A 22,609-nucleotide genomic window follows, 5' to 3' on the forward strand; every position below is an offset into this window, starting at 1 on the left:
GCAGGGGCTACACGTTGAGAGGTAACTTTGCGTTCGTGACTGGCTTTAAAGTGCTGGGTGGCAAATGCGGATGTTGTGCGCGTGGGTGGGGGCGGCCATGTCATGGCGTCTTTCCCCCGAGCCCTCGGAAATGATCTCTCGGCTGGCTACGGATTATGAGCGGGGTGTTGCATTCGGTGCTTGGGGCAGACGTCTCAGAAAGCCGTCCCTCAGAGCTTCATTGTGTGGCAGCCAGGGCTTCGGCTCAGCAGCGTCAGATAGGCATGCAATGGCAAATGCGAGGCATAACTTTTGCATAATTCATCGGGCTCTCTTAGTTTAAAACATTAAAATATAACGCCTGAAATACATGTTAAATTCAATATCAACACACATCAAACTGGTGATTCGAATATGTCAGTAGGCAATGCCACTGGTTTGCATGCACTTTGCACGTAGCATAAGCTTGCCCTTGCACTGTACACGTGTTACATTACAGAACAGCTGTTACCGCAGAAAGCAATCTTCCTTCGGGTTCAGCTGGAGTTTGTGCATTTTAAAGGCTCCCAAATTGCTGCTTTTGGTTCAAGCACAGATTTGTCCTGTTTTTTTACAAGGTTAAGTGGGATAAGAGTTCAAATGTCACCATAAACCCCTGGTCGGTTAATTGAGACGAATCCAGTATGAAGATAACGGGTAAAGGCTGAATGAATTGGGCTGTCGCAGCCAACTGAGTAATTCCATGTTTAACTTTCTCCTAGGGTGTCAAAAGAAAATGGGGAATGGCTCCATGAAGACGCCAGGGAGGTCTACTCAGCCAGAAGGCCACCTTCCCAGCTTCACTGCTGGCTCGGCAAATGGCGGAGGCAAAGTTGGCGCAGACTCATTGAGAAGCAAGGTGCTGGAACTCGAAAGGGAACTGACGAGGAAGGACGAGGAGCTGCGCGCGAAGGAGCACCTGTTCAGAGAGCAGGAGGAGCAGATGGAGAGGCAGAAAAAGGCCATGGCGGAGATCGCCGAAAAGCTCCAAAGCAAGTGCACGCAACTGAGCAAGCTGCAGGACGTCATCCACACCCAGGGGGGCAACTCCCTCCAGCCGTCCCCCTTCAAGGCGGCTCTCAAGATCAACCAGACCATTTCTGGGTTCTTCCGTGGTGGCAAAAGGCGGGGCGCAAAAGAAGGGGTGTCTGCTGAACCCACCACCAGGACATATGACTTGCACGAACATCCCAAATTTTCCTTTGAGAAAGCCAGGGTTCGAAAAGATTCAAGGTGAGAACTTTTTATATCAAATAATCTGTTCATTATTAGAATGTGATATGATAACATTGTCTGATGGTTGGCTGTAGTCCCAAATATCTATGCAGCCCAGAGACTTCAGTGCATATGGAGTCAGAAGAAGCATGGTCATCAATAGACCACACACACAAAATGATATTTAAAGTGGTTTATTTGGGAAAGTTGCTGCGGTTTCAATTGTCAATCCCAGATCAAGTTCAACGGATTTCCTTATCCTTGCTTCCTCAACTTGCATTGTAGGATTTCGGGGGTCCCAACATCTTCTTCTTCTTCTCCAGAGATCTGGTTTCTCGTGAGGTTGGGAGTGAGTCATGCCGTTTTTGTCGCTTCCAGCACCCCCCTCAGCAGATAATCAGGACTGACCATAAAGGGAATGATGACGTTGTAGCCCTGGCTAGTTCCACAGTCCAGAGTGGGGGTCCGGAGCTTCAGGCAGGCAGAGCGCCTGGCCAACTACTCTATCTAGAGGCTTCCCCTTGATGTCTGACTGCTAGGCTTAGTTGCTCTCTTCCTCTGCCTTTCTCACTCTCAGATCTCTGGTTCCTTATCTTTCACATGAAATTGTCCACCACCGCAGCTTTGCTTGTTCTAATCTCAGTGTTCCACTCGTCTGTTTCCCAAAACAGTTCTCTCAATCTCTCTCATCTGGCTCCCTCTTTCTCCTTACATCCCCTCTCATCTCTTTCAACTTCACACCCTCCTCTCTGACCTCTATTTCTCGCTCACCAAAGTGCTTATTTTCTGCCACCTTCATATCCTTCACCAACTTTGTCCCTCTGGCCAACATCTACCTTTCAAACAACAGCCCTCTCACCACTTCATGTTCTCCGCCCCTCTTGGCCCCACTCTTCCTCCAAACAACATCTCTTTTTGCCTCTTCACATTCCTGTAACCTTCGGGCGCCTCACACCTTATTCACAGTGTCTCTCAAAGTTCCCTGAACTCCTTCCCCTTCTTCACCCATCTGGACACCTGTTTGTTCACGGTCAATTTGTTTCTTCTATTTTCAGAGCACTTCCACCCTTTTGACCACTTTGGCCAGCTGTCTTTCCCCCCTTGTGAGACCTTCTGATGTTCACCTTTCTTCACAGTCTGAAATTCCCAACTCTCTCCCTTATAATGTTCACCTCTCCCCTCCTCCTGAACAGCCTTGCAACCTCCTCATCAACTTCTATCTGATCAATTTCATCAACCTCCCCCTCTCCAACTGCACCACCATCCTCCTTATCAACTTCACAGACCTCCTTGGGTCCGACTACCTCAACCCCCTCCTTAAACTCACCATCCTCCAACTGACTGTTTAATCATCTGTGCTAAGCAGTCTAGCACTCTCCTCCTGAAACGTTCACTGATGTTACCTTATAAAAGATTGTGTCCCCCTTGATGCACCCCTGCCCAATAAGTCTCAGGAGCAACAGTAACCCACTATGGGCTCTTGCTCTAGCTGTTGGCTGGGGAGGAGGGGTAGGATGCCAAGTTTGGAACCTGAGCTCTTGGAGGGGGGCAGGGTGCCAGGCATGGGAGTTGTGCTCTTGGAGTGTGGGACAGGATGCTAGGCATGGGACATGCACTCTATCCTCTAAGCAGTGCTGGTCAGGATGCCAGTTATGGGACTTCTGCTCTGGCTATTGGAGGGCAGGATGCCAGCTATGGGGCTTGTTCTCTGGGTGTTGGTGGGGCAGGATGCCAGGTATGGGACTTTTTCTCTGGGTGCTGGGGCTGGGTGAATGGCAGGGATACGGCTTGTGTTCTGCGTGGTGTAGCCCAGGGTGCCAAGTATGGGGCTTCTGTCCTGGCTGTTGGGGGAGCAGGATGCCAGGTTTCGAGCTAGTGCTCTGAGTGGTGGGACCAGGTTGCCAGGTATCAGGCTTGTGCTCTGGGTGGTGGAGGTCAGGATGCCAGGTACAGGGCTTCTGCTCTGGCTGTTGGAGATGCATGATGCCTGGTGTGGGGCTGGCAGTCTTGGTGATAGAGGGAATGATGCCAGGTGTAGGGCTTGTGCTCTGGGTGGAGGGGGGGATATACCAGGTGTGGGGCCTCTACTATGGCTGTTGGTGGACAGGATGCCACATATGGGACTTGTGCTCTGATTCGTGCGGAGCTGGATGCCAGGTGTGGGGCATGCAGGTTTGGTGGTTGAGGGCAGGATGCCAGGTATAGGGCTAATGCTCTCAGTTGTGGGGGCCCACGATGCCAGGTATAGTGTATGTGCTCTGGGTGGTGGGGCAGGAGGCTAGGTGTGGGGCTTGCAGTCTTGGTGACAGGTTGAAGGATGACAGGTATTGTGCTTGTGCTCTTTGTGTAGGATCCTGGGGGGCAGGCTGCCACGTAAGGAGCTTCTGCTCTAACTGTTGGGTGGCAGGACACCAGGTATGGGGGTCCTACTGTGGCTTTGGGTGGCTGGGTGCGAGGCATAGGGCTCGTGCTCTAGGTAGGGGGGGGTGAGGATGTTCAGGTGTGGGGGTCTTACTCTGGCTGTCAGGGAGCAGGATGTCAGGTATGGGGCTTGTGCTCTGGGGGGCCAGGATGATAGGTGTGGGGCTTGCAGTCTTGGTGACTGGTGGACGGATGCTAGTTATTGGGATTGTGCTCTGGCTGGTGGGGGCAGGATGCCAGGCAAGGAACTTCTGCTCTGTCCGTTAGGGGGCAGGATGCCAGGTATTGGGTTGGCAATCTTGGAAGTGGGAGGGGGCAGGATGCCAGGCATGGAGCTTCTGCACTGGGTGGAATGGTAAGGATGCCATGTATTGTGTTTGTGTTTTTGCTCTGGGTGGCGGGGACAGGATGGCAGGTATGGGGTTTGCAATCATGGTAGTGGTGGGGCAGGTCGCCAGGTATTGGGCTTCCATTCTGACTGTTGGAGGGCATAATGCCAGGTCTGGGGCTACTGCCCTGGCTGTAGGGGAGCAGGATGCCAAGGATAGTGCTAGTGCTCCGGGTGGTTTGGGCAGAATGCCAGCTATGGGGCTCATGCCCTGGCTGTAGGGGAGCAGGATGCCAAGGATAGTGCTAGTGCTCCGGGTGGTTTGGGCAGAATGCCATGTATGGGGCTCATGCCCTGGCTGTAGGGGAGCAGGATGCCAAGGATAGTGCTAGTGCTCCGGGTGGTTTGGGCAGAATGCCATGTATGGGGTTCATGCCCTGGCTGTAGGGGAGCAGGATGCCAAGGATAGTGCTAGTGCACCGGGTGGTTTGGGCAGAATGCCAGGTATGGGGCTCCTGCTCTGGCTGTAGGGGAGCAGGATGCCAAGGATAGTGCTAGTGCTCCGGGTGGTTTGGGCAGAATGCCATGTATGGGGCTCATGCCCTGGCTGTAGGGGAGCAGGATGCCAAGGATAGTGCTAGTGCACCGGGTGGTTTGGGCAGAATGCCATGTATGGGGCTCATGCCCTGGCTGTAGGGGAGCAGGATGCCAAGGATAGTGCTAGTGCACCGGGTGGTTTGGGCAGAATGCCATGTATGGGGCTCATGCCCTGGCTGTAGTGGAGCAGGATGCCAAGGATAGTGCTAGTGCTCCGGGTGGTTTGGGCAGAATGCCATGTATGGGGCTCATGCCCTGGCTGTAGGGGAGCAGGATGCCAAGGATAGTGCTAGTGCTCCGGGTGGTTTGGGCAGAATGCCAGGTATGGGGCTCCTGCTCTGGCTGTTGGGAGACAGGTTGCCAGGTATGGGGCTTACAATCTTGGTAGAGTGGGGCAGTATGTCAGGTATAAGGCTTGTGCTCTGGGTGGAAGAGGGTTATGCCAGGTGTGGGGGTTCTAGTGTGGCTGTTCGGGGCAGGTATGGGGCTTCTGCTCTGGGTGTTGGGGGGGCATCATGTCAAGTATTGGGCTTGGACTCTTGGTTGCGGGCACAGGATGCCACCTATCGGGCTTGTGCTCTGCTTGGAGGGGGAAGGATGTCAGGTATGGGGCTTGTGCTGTGGCTGTTGGGGGGGGCAGGATGCCAGGTATAGGGTTTGTGCTATAGGTGGATGTTTTCATGTATGCAAGAGCACTCTATTCGGCCATGTGTTTCTGCTCCACTAGACAAGGCCACAAAACAATAGAAATGTCCATTTGAAACCCAACTGCAAAGGCTTCAGGTGGTCTACTGATAAAATATAATGTAGACAAATTGTCAATAAATCAGTCTCTCCACTCAAACAGCAATATGTGTGCTAAGTGTGCTGCCAATGTGATGTGGACAAAACAGCTGTTCCTCCAGTCCTGGACAGATGGCCCACCATTTGATCCTTGAAAAGTCAAGGAAATAAGTGGCCTTGAGTGTGTTAATGGGAATAGTGATTGTCAGTGCTTGGAGAGCTTATTTATTTTATTAACTAGTTGGAAGTTCAAGTTTGCCCAATGTCTCTTTACTCTTCCCTTCCTCATGGGGTAGCAGTCTCTGTCCTTGCGGTTGGGCTCAGAATGACCCAGTCCTGAAATATAGTGTCTCTCACCTCTTCTTGGTGTATTTCTTCCTTCTCCCCACTTGACTTGGGTGGCTGCTTCTCATGCCGCATCCTGCTGTTTGGCTTCTCACACCGCGTCTTGGCATCTCCTGTCTCTCAGTCCGCCTGAGGGTTTGATATACACGCACCAAGCTTTTTTGGTGTTCAGTGAACCCCATCAATACTATAATGTGTCATGAAAGGTTTCCATAATATTCTGTCTATTTCCAATTATGTTTGAGAAGAGAAGGTAGGCAAAGCCAATAGTTGCGAATGGATATTTGTGAATGCCTCTCTGTCAAAGTAAACAGGAATGTTTCATTTGTGGCTAGAGGCTTTGTGGCCTGGCTGGGAGCCTAGAGCTGTTCACATTACAGACATATAATGCAATTTCTGACAGAGCACTCTGATTCTGGTTTAGTTCCACTTGTAATTGAAGCACCTTTTGGGAATTATGATTGCATAGAAACAAAACATTCATCAAAAGCGAAGACCAGTAAAAATAAAACTCTCAATAAAAGGTGCTCTTCAAGGAAATGTCTTAGGGCTTTTATCCCCTACACCCCTCACCTCAAAAGATAGATAGGTCCTGCCGCAATTGAACACTAAAGATGAGGTTCAGTTGCAACTGAAGTCAAGTAAAAAAAGGAGATAAGGCAATCTTGCCATTCCTCCTTAGGAATGATGATCCATCAGTGGTTGAACCGATTGAGAATTGGCAGGACTTACATGGAAAGAGGACTTGCTGGGCCAAGATCTTGCCACACCATCACGGTGTGCAGTCGAGGATCATTTGGAGGCTCCTTCTTCTTTATGTGATCCTCTAATTTTGCAGAACCCAGTAGTGTTAACCAGGAAACTGCTATGCATTCCACTTCAGAGACTGACTGTAATGGACATCTCTCCAGGGTGTGCTTGTGCCCACAGAAGGTCTCTAGCACACAATATTGCATACCTTTGGAAGCATTTTTGAATGAGGGAGCAGACGCGATCCTGAATATCTCTCAAATGAGTTGGTATTACTCCAAGAAATCCCTCAGTTACAATCAATTACATCTGGAGACATTGATTTAGTAGAGTGTATTGACACATGTAAAACTGATGTGGTTTGTATGTGTGTTCATTCCCAATTGATTTTGGAACCATTAATAGGGGAATATAAACACTTCTTGTTGCTTGACTGTGTACTGCGTAATGTTAGCTCTCAAAATCAGTCTATATGCATTATGCCGAACTATCAGAATGTAGGTTTAAAATCATCTAATGAGATACATTTTAAAATGGTGCTCCTTAAGGAGGACTTGCGGATTTCATGTGTAGGGGGGAATTCTATTAAGAGAGTAATTAAATTTAATGCATTCCTCCTGAGTGTGTCATCTATGCTCCAGTGTGATTGGCCCTGGTTGCGTGTTGTATTACAATCAGTCAGGCACAGGAGCAAGGCTTCTGATAAGTATGCTTAATCCAACATTTTCAAAATGCCTTTCCTGGAACTTGCGCGGGTGACAATCCACTTGCTCCAAATTTCACAGATTTGGACATAATATAATTGCAAGAAGCATGGCTAGAGATTTTGCCAATCCTTTATGGATATACTGTTTTCTTACAATCCGCCAGCAAAGGCCTGTCTGGTAGACCATTTGGTGGAATACTTGCTGCAGTTCATAATAAATTGGGAGGGTATTTTATATGTTTACAAGACCCTTTGCGGGGCATCCTAGTGATTAAACTCATAGGTTCTGCAAATGTGCTTACAAAAGATTTGATATTGAATAATATTTACTATAATCCTGTTCAGATAAGGATGGATGTAAATTTGAGTTTGATATCCGATGCAATTCGTTCCTTGGTTGGAATGCTGAATCCTCCACTGTTAAAATAGGGGGTGATTTTAATTGTTACTGCCCAGACCATTAAAGGGGGGTCTCCAATATTCCTTTATTCAGTGAAAGGAAAAATCAAACATGTTGGGAGTTGGATGGGCCGAACTGTTTAACACCTGGGTTTTGTGTAAGCTAAACTGGGAATGTGAAGGATGACCTCCCAAATAGGCCATTCCGGAAGCGTGGTACAAGTTTCTCAGCTGGTGATTTTATTCTGGTGTCTCGTGAACTGGTTTCCTCATGTTTCAAATATGAGGTCATAAATACATCTATGAGCGATTATGACATTTTACTGCTCACTTTTGTAGTTTGCGTCCACGATTCATTGGAAACAAGCATTGGCAATGCCAATTGTTTGGGCTTTATTTGTAGGCATTAACTGGCCATTGATAGTAGCAGGTGCAAAATGGTGCGAATACCTGGGCATCTAATAGCAGTGCCTGGAAAATGCCTACCCGGGTCTCGTTAAACAACTGGGCCAGCATATTAAGAAGTCCATTTGGGTATTTCACAGCTGATAGATTTCTTCCAAAGTAACCCGTAAGAAACAGAATAAAAAGCTGCTGAGGAGTCAATATATATGATATACAATCAGGGGAACCTTTAGCTAAAGCTTTTTGCTCCCAAGTATTCATTGGCAATGTATTATGTACGGTAGAAGAACCCTTTCTGAAGCCCCGTTTGGTAAGGCCCTATCAGTCCTTCTCTTGTGGCCCACTTCTGTGTCACCTTTAGTAGGATACCTGCAAAGACTTTGCTTGGTACGCCCAAAAGCGCCCATAGTCTTTAGTTTCTGGGAATCTCGCAGCCACCTTTCTTGTGTCGGTACTAAAAACCCATTTTTCATGATAATGCTGTTATCCTAGTTCATAACGTTTGCTCATATAGCCGATGTGGTTATACCCACATTTCAGGGTTCATTTTCAGTGCAGTATTGTCTAGGCCACCCGGCCTCTGCACTCTCCAGCCCGTAAGACATTGGCTATAACCAACTAATGTGTCCTCACCTCTATCTATGCCCCATTGCAGATCTGGTTGTTCTTTCAGTGCAATCATCTCCATCATATGAGGGAAAATAATATCAGCAATGTCCTGTACCCATGTTTCTTCTCTTGTAGGATTGATTTGTCCTTTATTAGTGGGGCTTTTCAAGGCACTGAACTCTTGCCAAACTTCTGGGTATGATTTGTCATTAATATCCTAATCATTCTCTGAGTTTGTGCAGTGCGTATGGATGCCTTATACCTACTAAGCCAATTGCGGTATTTTAATTTGGCTTTTTTAATGGATGTAGCACATTCTGCCGCGCCATTCCGTCACTGACGTTGTTTTTCATTAGCGATTTTGACATTGTACACCTTAGGTTTAGTACTCAAGGTACTTCCTTTCAGGGCCTCCATTGGACCAAAACTATCAGTCAGCTTCTATATTTCCTCAACTTGGTCATTTGGGGTAGCTGGATTATTATCCAAAACATTCAATACCATAGAGCTATTAATATAATTGCATATTACAGCAGTGGTTCACTTCGTCCCACATATGATTATTCATACGTAAATTCCACCCACAATTTACCCTGTTGATTGGCAGTCGGCCATTTCATTTTCATTCCAGGTCAGTGAATCGTGTTGGGGTTTTGAGTACACTGATTCCTCAGAGCAATGAGCGTTTAGGTTGTCACCAGGAATTACGAGTTGGTATCATTGTATGCCTACGTCGTGTATGCAGTTCATGATCACAATGGTCATGGAACCTCCAGGGTGGCCGGAAGTGTCATATATGTTTACGAACAGTAGGGATTTGCTTGTGTCATCTTTATGTAACCCAGCTTGAGCAACTGGTAACAAAGGGCAAGCACAGCTAAGATCTATTTCTTAAAGTGAAATGTAATTTTTAGCACCAATTATTAGCCCTCATTTCGGGCGGCCACAGTTCCCTTTCGTGCCGTGTAAGTTCAGATTAGTTGTTAAGCTTCCTAGGTTTCTCTGTTATGATTGGTCTAGTACTACTGGAATTTTAATGATATGTCTTATGGAATAACTATTTGTTCTCTGGCATGGGTTAATTGGTTGAGGAATGTTTGAACCTACCAATGTTACCTCATTAGCACTGTGTGAGCTTTACAAAGGCTTGTCGCTCGAGTGTCCTCTTGATTTTCTACACACACTATTTGATGTCTCCATGTTGGTCCGGGCTCAAGCGAAGCACATACGTAGATGAACTCGGCTTTCAGGACCGCTCCTGAAGTAAGTGTGCTGCTGGCACTTGTCTGCCCAATCTGCAGTTCTCGTTCTGGTTCATATGCTGCTTTGGTCGAGCAGTCGGGACTCAGTGATCAACAAGGCTGCAAGTCATGCGTGGTAGCTGGGACTTGTAGTTCTCCACCATAATAGGATGGTGAGCATGACTCACCACAGTTTTTGACTTATTGAAATGCACTAAACTAACATGTCTATAGCCAGGGTAAGGTGGAGTTAGAAAGCTGAGTGAAACAGGGTTGGACTGGGCCATAAAATTGTCTCGGGTACCAATGAAAAAGTGGCCCACAGATGCAAATGGCTAGTCATTCCTTTTGTGACACTCTCTGAATAGTACATATGGGGAGTTTTTGATAAAATATGATGCAAATTGTGCATTTTAAAGAATATTTATTCAGCAACACTGGTCCAAACGGCTAGCTGCAAAGTGAAGTAACTCATCAATCTGGCTCACATTGGCCAAAGATGTGAACCACTTTGATAAAAAAAGAACAGCCCCACACCAGCATTTTGCATTTTTGGTTTGACCACAGGCTCATTGCCCTGTAGGCCAGTCTGAGCCTGGAGTGAAATGAATGCGAGGCAGAAGCAGATGGTTGGGATCTTTAATGGACACAGGTGTATTGCATGAAGGGGCCAACTTTGCAAAATGCAACTGAATAACAGGATGGCTTCTTTTCAGAATTCCAACAACTAAGTCTTGTGGTTCAAAAAAACATCTGTGGGTTCTGTTATTCTCAATCCGGGATCTCTTCCCATGATTTATTGTCAGTTCTCAGTCCTTCACCCTCTGCGGGTTTGAGTGCCCCCACATTTCTTAATTGGCTCCTGGTTCCTTTGCTTAAAGACTTGTGCTTCTTGTCCTGTACTCCTGAAGGATCCCTTTGGCTAGGTCGCGGGCCTCATGTGTGCCTGCATGTTGGGCCCAGGCATCAGTGGAAGGTTGGATTGGGTAAATTAAGCCTTAGAGCATTTTCCAGGATGCTGTCCACCAGGGCCTGTCTCTAGGTTGAGTCCATCTATGTGCATCTCCATTTTGTCTTTTCTTTGGGCCCTGGCTCTAGTCCTTAACACACATCCTCACCTACGTCCTCAAAACTTTGAATTGTCTTTTGCTTAAGGGTACCTATCTGCCGCTCTTCTCCTCTCCTCTCCTCTCATCTTCCCTCCTCTCTTCTCCTATCCTCTTTTCTCATTCCTCTCCTCTGGTTTCTTTTCTTCCGCTTTCATCTCCTCATGTTTCTCCTGCCTTCATCTCCTCTCTGCTCGTTTCTCCTTAGCACTCTTCCTCCACCGACCTAACTCCTTTTGATATTCCTCCTCTTCTCTTCTACCTGACTATCCACTTACTTTCCTTGGTTTTCACCCTCTCTTGAGTCACTGCCATTTCCTGGACCACCTGCTTCTATCTCCCCACCACCTTCACCTGTGCCTTATTCTCTTTCACCCTCTTCATCTTCACTACCTACTCTTTACTCTCTGTTACTTTCAACCTCACTCTTGGTCTCTGGCCTCCTCTCTCTAACCTCTTTTTCCTGCTTGAGACTAGCCTCCACCTCCTCCTGCATCTGTCTAATGAATTCTCGAAAACTACGCTTTCACTGTCTCCAAGCACCCACAATCCATGGGAAATCTCCTACCTTTTTAAAGTACTTGGGCTTCTCCCGCCCCCCACCCCCTCTTTAATGAGAACCACTATGCATCTTTATAGGATATTTGTGGAGATCGGTTTGGGGTGCAGAGCACTGGTATTTGCCAGTTTTACTGTCACATTGCACAGCACAATAACAAAAATAATAATGTATTTCTTATATCGTGCTACACACACATAGGTCTCAGAGCACTGAAATAACAGAAAGCATTATTATTCCACAGAGTGGTGCTGAATGTATTGACCTCGGCAGGATGAAAGGCTGAGTTGACCCTGCCGGGATTCGAATCTGCCACTGCTGGCTGTGCACAGATATCAGGGCCAAGTGCTTAGCTCACTGTGCTTTCTGACCGTCATGATCGAAACCGCTATGTGGCCTGGCCGCCACACTAGTTCTTGGATCGGCTGTCTGCATGGAGAGGACCAATCAAGCTCATGCACTTGTCTCTCTATAGACTCAGTGCTTGCTTGCCTCTAGCCATGGATCCCTTAGTTTACTATTGTCATGCAGCAAAAGAACGGCAGGCAGCATGACTAAAAGGGGTCTGATATTACTCACACTTCGTGGGTGTCCAAAGCTGAAAAGTGATATCTATGCTTTGCTTACCCTCACACTGTAAGGGTGACTGGGGCTTAGTGGTTGTACACAAACTTTGAGGGGCAAGTAAGATACCCTGAGGGTTCCTGAGTGCTGGTTGCCAGGTACAGTTTCCTTGCATGCTCCATGCGGGTTTGGGATGATCTGTTGACTAAATTAGCAGTAAATTGATTTGCCTCACCTGAAACTCAGATTCTGAATAATCCTGATTTTACTACAGGGTATCACTCTGACATCTAACAATGAATGATTGGGGGATGTGAATAGACCTTGCAATATTTGAAGGATGCCTTTTATCCATTGCAAACACAGCTTTGGTGTGCAGGAGGGCGCTAGAAAGATCAATCTCAAAGTTAAACATTGAGACCTGATGGGAAGATCAAGGATGTGCTGAGCAGACAGCTCACTCTATTTGAAAGGCTGGCATTTTCAGGACTGAGAGTCAAGGACCAGGTCCTTCATCTTTAAACTGTTCTCATGATAATTTTAGGGGGTAACATTTCCCCCAATCAACTAGCACATCCCTTAGAAGGTTATCTATGTCCAAAAGCAGACACAGGTCTGAACTTGAATAAAGTTTGGAGGTTCTGCCGATCATAAGTCCCAACAGTCTCCACTGGTCCTCGGGCGGCTAGTGTATCAAGATCTTGGCTGATTTTATTTCGTGCCATTGTGATTTTATCTTCAAAAGCTTTCTGTACTTTAATACAATCTTCTCTATTAGGCACAAAGGATCCATTGAATGCCCTGGGCTGCTCCCAGTTTTTGAATATTTGGAAGAATGTCTTAGTTTTATTTTCTGCCTAATTTGTATGCTTACTCTGATCATTTGCAGTGTTGTGAGAAGTGGTGGCCATTTTGGCTGCTAAACACACACACTGCAAATAATCAGAGTAAGCATACAAATTTGACATTCATGTGAAAATTTTAATCAGAGGTAAATAAAAATGTGGTGTTCAATTAATTAGTGAAATTGACATGTATTGAGTTTATTGCAAAACAAATCAATGAAAAGAAGGACACACTAACACTCTTCTGAAAAAAAATTGAAAACAAAAAAAATCCATGACCAGTTTCCCACAGACAGCGCAATGATGAGCACTTTCTACAAATGGCCTGTAGATGGCGTGCAGAACACCACAAAACATAATGCCAAAAAAACGAAAAATGAATTCTCTCAAAAACCGTATGACCTATCAAGCTAGAAATAGTTGCATTCATTCATGATTCCAGACCCCACCGTTCACGAGGAGCTATGTGCCCAAGATCAACACCATATATAAAACCACAAACAAAGAGGACATTGTTTTATATATATATTTTTATTAGCATTTGGTTAAGTACAAACCTTTAGCCAATTATTAATCATATTTATACACATAGTAAAACTACATATGAAAAAATAATATCAACCACATCAATGTAAATAATATCACAGCATACATTGTAAAATACATTCAAATTAAAATGTTTCTCTTCATTATCTTTTCTTTCCTTCTACAAAGTTGAAATTGAAATGTTCTGCAGGTCCACCTTCCAAACCCAATGAGCAGCTCACGTCATAACAACAGACTCAGCACTGAATATCGCGCTCCAAAATTGATTCCATGCTATTGACCTAATGTCATGCACACATTTGCTATACGCCGCCCAATATTACGGCCTCAGCATCTCACACTGAGTCAGAAGGTGGTGTGCAGTTTCAATGTGCAGATTACATAGGCGACACAATTTATGTGAACGGGCCAATTTAATCCATCTGCCTGTGTGTTCTTGCATAGGGAGTATATTAAATCGCAATTACACTATGAATCTGCACAATTCTACAGGGAGCATTTTTGTCAAATAAGTGCAGAGTCATCCCTGAGTAAATCCCTGCCTAGCAGGCATCTGATACATCGTTTTCCTACTTAAGGAATCAATATTAGCCACTATGTCGGCCTTGATGTTGTTTTTTTTTTAAATAAGAGAGAAATGATGCAGTTCCAGTATTTCTGAGAGATTAATATCAAGCTTACCCAAATGCTCAAGGGCGTCTCTTTCCAGCGGCTCTAAAAATCCATTAGAGAGCTTTCCCTTATATAATCGTGCCATAAAGCCAAAGAGACTCTCGGTTTCAATCGATGTACCAATTATCTCCATATACAATTTACACCGCTGATTAAACCATATTGACCACAAACAAGCACAACTTTGTTTTATATATATATATATATTTGAGATGCCAAGAAATTAAGTTAAAACTTTAGTATAGCTATGCAAACTTTGCACATTCTGGCCAGTGGATGTAATTCTTTGCACACCTCTACAAGATGGACTGGATGGGTGCATGAAACATATGTCCGTCCTTAGCCTTTCACAAAAAAATACAGTGTTACTGCCTGGTGTGAGCAGTCATCGGCAATCGGAGGTGCATCATCATTTAACGATTCCTTCGGAATGCACTGACATGAATCAGCAGCGTTAGCAATGCATGATGGTTACCTGCCAGTCAGTGCTGACATCTCCTTAAAAGATGGCATCACAATGATACCTTACCTCCCTTACTAGGGAAATCTACAGGAGATCAAAGTGTACAGACTAGTTGATTGTCAATATCTTGAAATATGACATCCAGAAAAATCAAATTCTCTGTGCTAGTCATGTTGATTAATTTGAAATTCAACTCATTATCATTCGAACATCCAACATGTTGATCTAGAAGCTCTTTAGATCCATTCCAAATGATAAAGAAATCATCGACAAACCAGTACCAATGAACAACATGGTCAATCTATTCGGCAAAACAGTTTTTCTTCATCTTTTTTAATTGATATGTGTGCTTTAATTGAGAATTACTTTACACTTGTTGTGTTGTTTCCCGTGCCTAACTGCTATGCTATGAAGTTGTCACAAATTGTCTTGCATGTTATGTTATTTTTAATGACATTTTATTAGCACTTGCGCTTTGGCTTTAAATGATTGGTAATAGTGGATTCAGAAAAAATGTACTTTCTCTATAATATTGGGTTGTTAGAATCTGTTCATTGGTTTGTTGTAGATTACTCCATTCCAACCTTCAATGTGGTTACTACTCCAAGATGGTGGCTCCTTTGCAGTAGCTAGATTCGTGAGAAAACTGATCACATGACGTGTGTTTGACTTAGAGGAGTAGGAGGTTCTTTTTTCTATTTATTTACTGAGCCTATAACTAAACGGATGTAATAGCCGGAGGAAGTCATGCTGAGAATGGAACAAGTGTCCAACTTTTAAACCTTTTTCATAGGTTTATTTACTTTGTCCATGGTCATATTGTAAGTAAAGAAGTTGAACATTTACATGCTCGCCCAATAAATTGCACTTTTCTGTACGAATGCCCTTTATTAGCACGTGTGCCTGGGTATTTTCTTGGACCTGTTGCATTGTTTTTTTTAAATGTCCTTTTGGGGTTTGAATCCTGCTATATATATATATATATATATATATATATATATATATATATATATATATATATATATATATATATATATATATATATATATATATATATATGTATAAAGTAGAACTGACCACTAAGAGAAAGACAATTAACTGGAGAAAAAGGCTTGCATCTGGGCTAATTTGCTTCTACACAATGCCTTGTTGAGGTGGCTCAGAACTGGAGGTGAACTTCCAGCGATGGCTACTAGGTGGTGTTGTGGAATGTGTGACTTGGCTTAAATGGACTTTTGAATCTTTACAGGAACAAGTTAAAAAAATTCACATTTTAAAAAAATAATGCTTTAATTGCATTTTGAACAGCTTTCAAAAATATTTCTGATCTTATAATGTGCCATTTAAATTTTTGAGATTTTGGCCATGCACTTGCATCTCATCAGGATTTGGTGTCCTCAAAAATAACTTTTCAAAATCCAGTAGGCAGAGCAATTTTGAGATATTTACCTTCTAGGATGTATCTGTATATCTTGCATTCACAGATTGTACATCTTCTATATGAACTGTACGAGGAGATGTACATTGTATACAAGTACACTGCTATAGATACAAAGTGAGAGCACACTGTATAACCTTTATATATGCTTCCTATACCTATCAAAACTACCATCAAAGTCAGACCTCAATTTTATGGGAGTTTTCAAACATATGGGAGGCAGATACAACTTGCACAGAATGAATGTACACCTTGTATGGGAACTGTACACATACATTTAGGAGATGTACATTTTTGTACTCCTCCAATACGTATAAAAGCTCACATCAAAGTCAAAGCTCAATTTAATGTGAGTTTTCATATTTATAGGAGACATATATATATATATATGACATGTACATTTCATATGATTTTACACCAAACACTCACATGTATTACACCACACACTCTTACTACAAACACTCTTATACCACACTCTTAAGCCCCCCAGTCTTACGACACATGCCCTTACACCACACACCTTTACACTTTTACACCACACATTCTTATGCCACAAACTCTTCTGCATGCACACTTATGCAATTGACACTTACACCACACACTCTTTTGTCATGCACTTGGATGTCAGACTCACACAACATAGAAAACATACACTGCTATACCATATAATTCTCCAATTTAACGGCTGACGATGCTGCCACTGCTCTTTCTTCCTCCCTTTCTGCATCTCTTGATTCACTTTATCCTTCTTCTCTGTTTCACCCGTCTTGTAAATCTCCACAGCCATGGCTGTCCTCTCATCTTCGCACAATGTAACGCGTCCTTCAACGCCTAGAAAGAAACTGGCTAAAACTAAAAACACCTGGAAATTACTCCTCTTTTGTATCTTATCCTGCTCTTCTCGATAACTGTCTGTTCTCGGCTAAACTGTCTTATTTCTCTGATTTACTTCAATCAAACTCTTCTCATCCTGAACGGCTTTTTCAAACTTTGTCTTGTTTACTTTTCCTGATCATTCAGCTAATTCTACTCTAACTGCCTCTCTAACTGCCACAGTAAAACTTTATTTAACTTCCAAAGTTTCTTCTTTTTGCTCAGCTATAGAATCCTCTCGTAGTCAGGCTTGTTCTTTGCCTTCTGTCCCACCTTTGGTACCTCCTAAAGAAATATTCTCTGGCTTTACTCGTATTTCTGATGACACTCTTTCTCTTCTTGCTCATGCTCATCCTACGTCTTCTCCTTCAGATCCTATACCATCTGCGCTCATATCTAAAATGTATCCTTCACTTGTTTCCTATTTTACTATCTTATTTAATTATTTACTTTCTTCTGTTTTTCCGTTATTATTCAAGCATGCTACTATTATTCCAATTTTGGAAAAGCCTTCTGGTAATGTATCTTCTGCTTCCAACTTTCGTCCTATATCTCTCTTGCCTTATCTCTCTAAAATTCTTGAACGCATAGTTTAGACACAGGTTTCTACTTTCCTTTTTTCGTAATTCCATTCTCCCCTGTTTTCAATCTGGGTTTCATCCAGGATACTCAACTGAGACAGCTCTTCTGTCTGTCCTGGACTCCTTGCATTCTGCACGTCACACTAAACAGTCTTCTCTTCTTATACTCTTGGATCTTTCTGCAGCGTTCGGTACTGTTCGGTACTGTTGATCACTCCCTTCGTTTCTCTGCTCTTTCCTCCTTTGGTTTCTCTGGCTCTACTCTAGCTTGGTTTGAATCTTATCTATCACAGAGAACCTTCTCGATTTCCTGGGCGGGGGTCTCTTCTGAAACACATTCACTCACGTGTGGTGTTCCTCAAGGATCAGTTCTTGGCACTTTTATTTTCTCTCTATATACCTCCTCGCTAGCAGGGGTTATTTCTTCTTTTGGGTTTTCACATCACTTCTACACTGACGATACGCAGCTCTTTCTTTCATTTACTCACTTTACAGATGATATTCACCTTAAACTTAGTGTTTGTCTGTTGGCTATCCAGTCATGGATGTCTGATCAATTTTTAGCTCTTAATGCTGCAAAAACTGAGGTTATCTTCTTTCCTGCCTCTAATATTTCATCTTCTGTTTCACCCTGCTTTATATCTTTTCCTTCAGCTCAGTCACCCATTGTCACGATGCCCACTCCCGGGGAGCCGGCTCAGGCCCTGCGTCCCCGAAAGCGGACATCAAGTCCCCGGGGAAGGTCCCAGCAACCCCTTATAGGGGCCCTTTGGACAGCGTCCTGGCGCCTATGGCGCCAGGCTCATAGAAAACGTCAGTCCTGGCGCCATAGGCGCCAGGCTCATTATGAAAGTGTTTGGGTGCACTTACCTGATGCAGACCATGCTGCAGAACCCCGGCCTCCTTGAGGCCTGAAAGGAACTACTTTACCTGTGGGACTCATTTACCATCTGGGCGTGGTCGGGGAAGGATACATACCTGATTGGAGGAAGGACACATTCTAGGAACTTCTTCCAAGGCTATTTAAACCACACCCGATCAGCCACACGTGCTTCGCGTTGTTCTGCATCTAGCAGCTGGACGCTCACCGTGTCTGCTCCTGCATCTTGACTTCTGCCACACCTGCCAGCATCCTGAATCACCTGCAAAGGAAGGGAACAAGAGAACAGAAGAAGGAAAAGGCCTCACCTGCTAAATCTGCATCCCAGAGACATTTCGCCGACAATCCTGAAAAGGAAGACATTTATTTTTAAAAGCACATCGCATCGATCGCTGCAGCGCTGCATTCTACTCACCTTTACAGGGCGCCTCCATGTTCAGCAGCGACCATCCGGATTCGCAGTCGCGCCCCCGCGCCTAGGCAGAAAAAGACAAGAACAAAGGTGAGAGAAAAAAGGGAAAAGGGAAGCTAAAACTCCATGTCAAGACTTACCTGTTGGGTCATTCCCTTTTCATTTCGGGTCCGCGCCGCATCCAGGCAGTTTCGGACCCCGGCCCCTAAGGGGAAAAAGACATCAGCGTTAATGAGTGAATGAAAAGACATTACCAAAACACTCATTAAAGACTTACCTGATTTCCTCAAGGATTTCACCGCTCACCTCGGGTCGGTGCCTGTTCCCTGGCATTCCGTACCCCGGCCCCTATGGGGAAAAAGACACTAGCATTAGAATATTAATGCATGGACACAAGGGGAACCACTTATAGAAAAACTTACCTGGAAGCCAAGCAAGTTTGGTTCTCACCCATCCGAAAATCCAGTGACGTAACTGGATACCAACGCGGCCTGCATCAGAAGCAGGATGGAGAGCTCGTCCTTCCAGACCCGAAGGTGAGACGCTACGGGGAAGCACAGAAGGGTTTGAGGAGGGTGAGAGGGGGAAGTGGGAGGCCGATTGCATTACCCCGCAGACAGTTAACCCCCTATTCTCACCTACAGAAGGATACTTCTGCGAGTCAGACAAGCCGGATCTGGGGCCCGGTCCAGTCCGTCTTCCGAACCCTGCGCATCGCCTTAGACGAGGTCACAGCAGCGCGAACCAGGCCAGCGCCCCCGTGGGAGTCAGGTGAGCGTTACAGAACGCAAAGCCATCCTACAAATTCCCACCCAGGCGCTATCAGTTGGCCCTATTGCTGGGGGCATTACGGGCCGAAGTACATGCCGCTCGTCAAGAGACTAATGCCCTCAAGAGGGAATTAATAATATCAAAGGAAAGAACTGATGACCTGGCCAGACAGCTTCTGCAAGGTCAAGCTGGACAAACTCCTCTACCCTGTTCCGGAGGGAACCCCGCTCCTGTGGTTCCCAGTAACCCTGTGCAGATTAATCTACCTGGAAACATGCCGCTGGCCCCACCTGAACGCTTTGCTGGGAACCCCAAACGATTCGCCGTATTCATGAATCAGTGTCGTTTGCACTTCCTATGCAGACCTGGGGCCTTCCCTAATGATCAGACCAAAGTAGCCTTTGTAATGTCATATCTCAGCGGCTGCGCTGCCGATTGGTCAGTTCCACTGGTTACTCAAGATGACCCGATTCTCCGTGATTTTCAAGGATTTCAAGCAAGCATGGAAAGGTTATTTGCTCGACACTCTCAGGGGCAGGCTCTGGATGACGAACTTCTATCCCTGCGACAGGGCAATCAGGACTTCCTATCCTATATTGCAACCTTTAATAGACTAATTGTGGAAACGGGATGGCCAGAGGATAAAAGAGTCGCGTTATTTTATCGAGGTCTACGTGGAGAACTTAAAGATGTCTTGGCCCAAGTTGTAAATCCGCCCCAAGAATGCACAGAATATATAGACTTAGTGGTCCAATTGGATCACAGACTTCAAAACAGAAAAACAGATCGGTCCAGGTTTGAGACCCGGGTGTTGGTCAAGACCCACGCTAACCCCAAGGGAGTTGATGTCTCTGAGCCTGTGCAAATTGGAGGGGTTAAAGAACCCTTACCTCAAAAGGAACGTGAAAGGAGGCGGCAGTTAAAATTATGTCTTTATTGTAGGAACTCTGGACACTTTCTACGAGATTGCCCGGCAAAACCGCCCCGAAAAGCGGTAGGAGCCGCTGATAAAAACCATGAAGACTCTGTTTCGGGAAACGACTCAGCCCGACAAGCGTAGGGGTCCGCTTGCCGAGCTTGAAAACTAACTCTCAGACCTCGCATTTCATTGTGCCAATGGTTCTCGTAGATCCAGAAAAGCCTAAGCGGTTGCATGCAATAAAGGCATACATCGATAGTGGGGCTATTGAAAACTATGTGGATCGTGAATTGGCCTCTAGGATTAACCTCCCTCTCCGTCCTAAAACCAGCAAAGATGTCATCACCACAGTCGATAGAACTGAAATTGCCTCTGGACCGTTAACACATTCCACTACTGGGGTGACTCTTATTGGTCCTGACGGCCATCGGGAGGCAGTTGTGTTTGATGTAATCAAGGCTCCACAGTTTCAGGTTATTCTTGGAATTCCTTGGTTAGAGACACATAATCCTCGAATTGATTGGCGAGCTAAGAGAATAACCTTCCCGGATTGTGCACAAACATGCTACCCAGAAAACCTGAAGATTAATCTAGCATCTGTAACCTCTGCCTCCATGCAATTACCTCCGGAATAACAGGACTTTCAGGACGTCTTCCAAAAGGAACAGGCCAACACGTTACCTCCTCACCGATCGTACGATTGCCAAATCGATCTGGTGCCCGGTGCACAACCCCCTTGTAGCAGGATTTATGCCCTTACCGAACCTGAGAACCTGCATTTGAGACAATATTTGGATCAATACCTCGCCAATGGTTTTATTCGCCCGTCAAAGTCCCCGGCATCCTCGGCTTTGTTCTTCGTGCCTAAAAAAGAAGGCGACCTTAGAACTTGTATCGATTACCGTGCATTGAACCAGATAACGGTTAAAAACCGTTATCCTCTGCCTCTGATTCCTGAACTCCTTGACCAGGTGAAGGACGCTTGCATATACACCAAGTTAGATCTTCGGGGGGCATATCATCTGGTGCGAGTAAAAGAAGGCGACGAATGGAAAACAGCCTTCCGTACAAAATATGGATTATTCGAATACCAGGTAATGCCTTTCGGGTTGTGCAATGCGCCTGCTGCCTTCCAATTCTTCATGAATGATGTCCTTCGGGAACTCATCGATGTTTGTGTTGTCGTCTATATCGATGACATTCTAGTGTACTCCTCTTCGGAATCTGATCACAGAAAACACGTTAGGGCAGTTCTGGAAAAAACTATTTGCTAAACTGGAGAAATGTGTTTTCCATACCACAGAAGTTGAGTTTCTCGGTTTCATCCTGACACCCAAAGGAGTCCGAATGGACTCAAGAAAAGTGGATGCCATCCTCAAATGGCAATCACCTAGCTCTGTAAAAGGGGTTCAAAGCATGCTCGGCTTTGCCAATTTCTATCGCAGGTTTATCCCGGGATTTCCACGCATAGTACAACCCATTGCTGCACTCTTGAGGAAAAATAAATGTTTTGAATGGTCTGAAGAAGCCGAGCAGGCCTTCCAGGATTTAAAAGCTAAGTTTACCTCTGCACCTATATTGAAACACCCACGTCCAGATCTCCCGTATGTCGTCGAAACTGACGCATCCAGCCTAGCCATGGGAGCAGTTCTGTCTCAAAGAGATCCTGAAACCAACCAACTGCATCCCGTAGCATTTTGGTCCAGGAAATTCTCGGCACCAGAGATTAATTACGCAATCACTGACAAAGAACTGTTAGCCATAAAGTCCGCTTTTAAAGCCTGGCGGCATTACCTGCTTGGCGCTCGACATACCATCACGGTGATCACTGATCACCGGAATTTACAGTATTTGAAAACCGCCAAGGCTCAGTCATCACGGCAGCTCCGATGGGCTTTGTTTTTCGCTGAATTTGATTTCGTGATTACCTATCGACCTGGCTGCAAGAACGGCAAAGCAGACGCCTTATCCCGAATTGGAATGGGAGAATCTGATACAAACTCAGAACCAGTACCAATAATTCCCGAACAGAGAATTCTAGGCATGACTTCGTTACAGACGCTTGAAGACATTCAAGTCAGAGTGAAACAACTCCTGGACCCTACAGTCCTACAGGATTGGATACAAAAGGGATCAGACTTTACCATAGATAATGGTTTACCT

General features: G+C 45.2%; 1 protein-coding gene across 3 annotated transcripts in view; it reads left to right on the top strand.

Moving 5' to 3' along the window:
- The first annotated feature begins 751 nt into the window (after nucleotides 1–751).
- Nucleotides 752–22,609, top strand: part of PRKG2 (protein kinase cGMP-dependent 2) — a 710,215-nt gene continuing 688,357 nt past the window's right edge. For all 3 annotated transcript variants that reach the window (XM_069626564.1, XM_069626566.1, XM_069626565.1), the window contains exon 1: nucleotides 752–1,251. In XM_069626564.1, coding sequence (XP_069482665.1) covers nucleotides 755–1,251 — 497 coding nt within the window. In that variant the 5' untranslated portion in view covers nucleotides 752–754. The remainder of the gene's footprint in view (nucleotides 1,252–22,609) is intronic.

This window comes from Ambystoma mexicanum, chromosome 6p, assembly GCF_040938575.1.
Source record: "Ambystoma mexicanum isolate Mex_15411 chromosome 6p, UKY_AmexF1_1, whole genome shotgun sequence".
Taxonomy (NCBI): Eukaryota; Metazoa; Chordata; class Amphibia; order Caudata; family Ambystomatidae; genus Ambystoma; species Ambystoma mexicanum.